The sequence below is a fragment of the Frankliniella occidentalis genome, unplaced genomic scaffold, assembly GCF_000697945.3.
Source record: "Frankliniella occidentalis isolate FOCC.00 unplaced genomic scaffold, Focc_3.1 Scaffold69, whole genome shotgun sequence".
Classification (NCBI taxonomy): Eukaryota; Metazoa; Arthropoda; class Insecta; order Thysanoptera; family Thripidae; genus Frankliniella; species Frankliniella occidentalis.
The window spans coordinates 635,377-638,549 of record NW_026267199.1 but is presented as its reverse complement, the minus strand read 5'-3'; the positions used below and the strand labels follow the sequence as shown (position 1 = coordinate 638,549).

Sequence of the window (3,173 nt, the reverse complement as noted above, 5' to 3'; positions counted from 1 at the left end):
ATCATAAACCACTTTTTCATAAAATTTGTAAGAAACCCATCACAAGCCCTCAAAGTTTATACAAGAGTTCTATTATTTATAACTGAAAACACCAATCACTGATGCACAGATGGGAATAGAGCAATTTTGTGAGAAGATACCTTGAGGGATGCTCTTTTCATATAAAGCTTATAGCATTACAATTATTAACCCAGATAACAAATAGTACTTCTGAAACTGTAAGATCTTAGCCTCAGTCTTCTCCATCACTGGCATCTCTACGCTCCTGCTTGCAGCCAATATCACCCATATCGCTATCTGGCTGCATGCGAAGGATATACGGCAAGACACGTTCCATTTGAACTCTTCCTATCAGGCTGGTGAAAAACAGATCCTCCATGACAGGTGGCTGAAGAGCACGCAAAGCTGGGAGGCGCAAAAGTAATTTGCAAACACGATCGTTAGAACTATGTGATCTAAGCTCTTGACAAGCTCTGTCTTGAACTGCCTCAAGCCTTCTCTTTGCCGAGAGTGTCAATCCAGGTGGATCTGCGCCAAAGACAATAAGAACACGCAGCCAGGCATATTCGCGTTCATCTGGATCCAAGCGGCCAAAAGCTCCAGCCAAGTCCTGGAGTCTTAAAATATGTTCCATAGATGCTGCCATACACTCTTCTTCCACCTTATCCATAGAAGTTTGAAGCTGTTGAACAATAGCTGAGAGCAACGATGGGAGACGGAGCGTACGGGCACACTGTGCAAGACCCAAAGCAAATAATTCAGCCCAACATGATCGCATCAACCCCAGTTGAGTGCCAGAGCGCAGCAGCTGGAAAGCTGGCAATGAGCGAACCCAATGCACAGACTGAAATAGCAGTCTGGCAGCACTTTCACAGACAACATGTGCATTTGGTGGTGGGCCAGAAGGAAGAGTGGGAGCAGATGTAAGGAACGAAAGATGATGCTCAACTAGTAGAGGGCCCTCAACAACTAGTTGAGACTCATCCTCATCAGAAAGTTCACTGTCTTCAACTCCGGCCTCAACTGTCTCAGCGAGACGGTCCAAGGCTGCAGACATCAGACTTTTGTTTTCATCCCCATCATGAGAGTCATCATCACCACAATCCCCAGAATCTGTTTGATTCAAGTGATAGCTGTCAGAAATTTTGCTGAAAGGGGAAGCAGAGAGATCAAGCTCTCCCATATGATAAGGAGGAGGTGCAGCTCCGGCTCCTGAAAATGCCATTCCCACATTCAGAGCTGCTTCAGCAGCAGCGTCTGCCAAGTCTTTACGCATGAACAGTTTATTGTCCGAGGGAAAAGCAAGTGCTGCTGCCATACTCATATCCAACAAATGATCTCTTTCCCTCTCTCTTTCTCGCTGCTCACGTTCTTTCTCCCTGCGGTCACTAGCAGGTTTGCGTTCATGTTGAACGGAATCAGAGCGCATACCTTTGTTCAAACATTTCTGCAGTCTACAGTACTGGCAACGGTTGCGATGGTGTTTAGTGATTTCGCAGTTTTTACTTCCGCGGCACTGGTATCCAAGATGCTTGCGGATGGATCGTTTGAAAAATCCCTTACAACCCTCACAACTCATGGCGCCATAGTGACGGCCAGAGGCTCTGTCTCCACAAACCACACAGGTCTCCATGCCGCAGGTTGATCGGGCTTTTTCTGCTACAGGTCCAATGCTGTCTGCAGTCATATCCAAGCCAACATCTACCTTCATTGCCATGTCATGGGGAACTGAATTCTGAAACAAAAGTAAGTACGAATACATAAGAAAATGATATAACTGCAATATAGTTGAAGTTAAACATAATCTTGAAGGAAACATAATTTTTGAAATATTAAACACAATTTTGTTCAGTCATGTTTAATGTATATGAGTATGTATTTAACCTAGCCAGAGAATAGAAGCAAGGTATAGGGGTAAAGGTAATGTAGTGTAAGTATTACTTCCCATAAAGTGAATATCAAAATAAAGAACCTTAAAAGAAGTAGGTTTGTGAAAGCCCAGATCCGGTACAGGTTAATTGCTTGGGGTGGACGCTCATGCACCTGTCCAGCTCGAGTAGCAGGTGCAAGCCAGAACTCTTTTGAAAATAAGACTAAACTAATCATCTTTGAAGGTTGCTAAAAAACATCTTTAGTTAACCTACAACTGATGTGGGGTGATAGCTTAGGGCAGATATCTCAGTTCTGCCTACGGTTCAATGTGTCCAGGGTCGTTGGTCGTAAAGTCCATCCTGTTGGGATTGAGTGCTAAGGTATCTAGAGCAGTTCGATGCTCTGATTTTTTTTTACACCTCTCTCTTCTGCTAAGATTTCTTTGCTGGCAGTAGTAGCAACTCACCATTCATCAATTTCACGCGAATCATTTCTAGACACAAAATAAGCGGAAGTAACTTTTACAGTGAGCAAAATTATAATGAGATTTCACAAAGAGAAGCTCTACATCACGTTCCTATGACCGTGCACCGTGCACTTGTCCTCGCAACACATAAAAAAATACTTCTTGTGGTTTTGTTTGTATTCATTTGAGCTTTTGGTTAGGAAGTCGTTCTCCATACAGCCAAGGTTGAGGAATGTTCCCCGTTGCAGAAAATAAAAAGTACAACCAAACTTACGGGAAAGAAAAACAATGTATATCACAGTAAAAACAACTCTTAGTCAATTATTCTACGCGATAAATGTTAAAACGTCGCTTTTTTGACAAATAAATAAACAACTGCAAATAGTTTGATGTTGGTCAACTTTGTAGCGGGAAACTCAAGTACTTTTAAATGTTCTTTTAGAAGCAAGAAGAAGTGACACAGCTACATGACAAAGAAGCGATGTACGCCTACTTTTTAGATTTCTTTTTTTAGTTTTCACGCGGTTTCAATAGTGTATTTCGACTGACGGAGGAAGAAGAATAGCGGGTAGAACATAAAGGTTCCTGACTGGCCGAGCGCTTACCCCCACTACCGGCGTGAGATAGAGGCGGGAAGCTCTCGGCCAATCACACTGTAAAAAAGAGTTGTTGAAAAACAACATTCTTACTGATGACGGTGTTGAAAACAAACAACAATGTTGTACGAGAACAATAAAAGCTGTTGGAAAACAGCAAAGTTTGTTGCAAAACAGCAAAGTTTGTTGCAAAACAGCAAAGTTTGTTGAAAAACAGCAAAGTTTGTTGCAAAACAGCA

At 42.5% G+C, this 3,173-nt stretch overlaps 2 protein-coding genes across 3 annotated transcripts in view; one reads left to right on the top strand and one right to left on the bottom strand.

The window, feature by feature from the left end:
- Positions 1-3,173, top strand: part of LOC113203924 (IDLSRF-like peptide) — a 71,907-nt gene that overhangs the window by 14,127 nt on the left and 54,607 nt on the right. The gene's annotated exons all lie outside the window — the stretch shown is intronic.
- On the bottom strand, positions 7-2,503 carry LOC113203930 (orphan steroid hormone receptor 2). 2 transcript variants are annotated; one of them, XM_026418881.2, is made up of 2 exons: positions 2,339-2,503; positions 7-1,735 (listed from the first exon to the last, which is right to left on the bottom strand). In XM_026418881.2, exons 1-2 carry the CDS (start codon positions 2,339-2,341, stop codon positions 233-235), a joined length of 1,506 nt encoding a protein of 501 aa, XP_026274666.1. In that variant the 5' UTR covers positions 2,342-2,503; the 3' UTR covers positions 7-232. The 2 variants fall into 2 exon arrangements, with proteins under 2 accessions (XP_026274666.1, XP_026274668.1); XM_026418883.2 differs by lacking the exon at positions 2,339-2,503 and adding an exon at positions 2,145-2,298.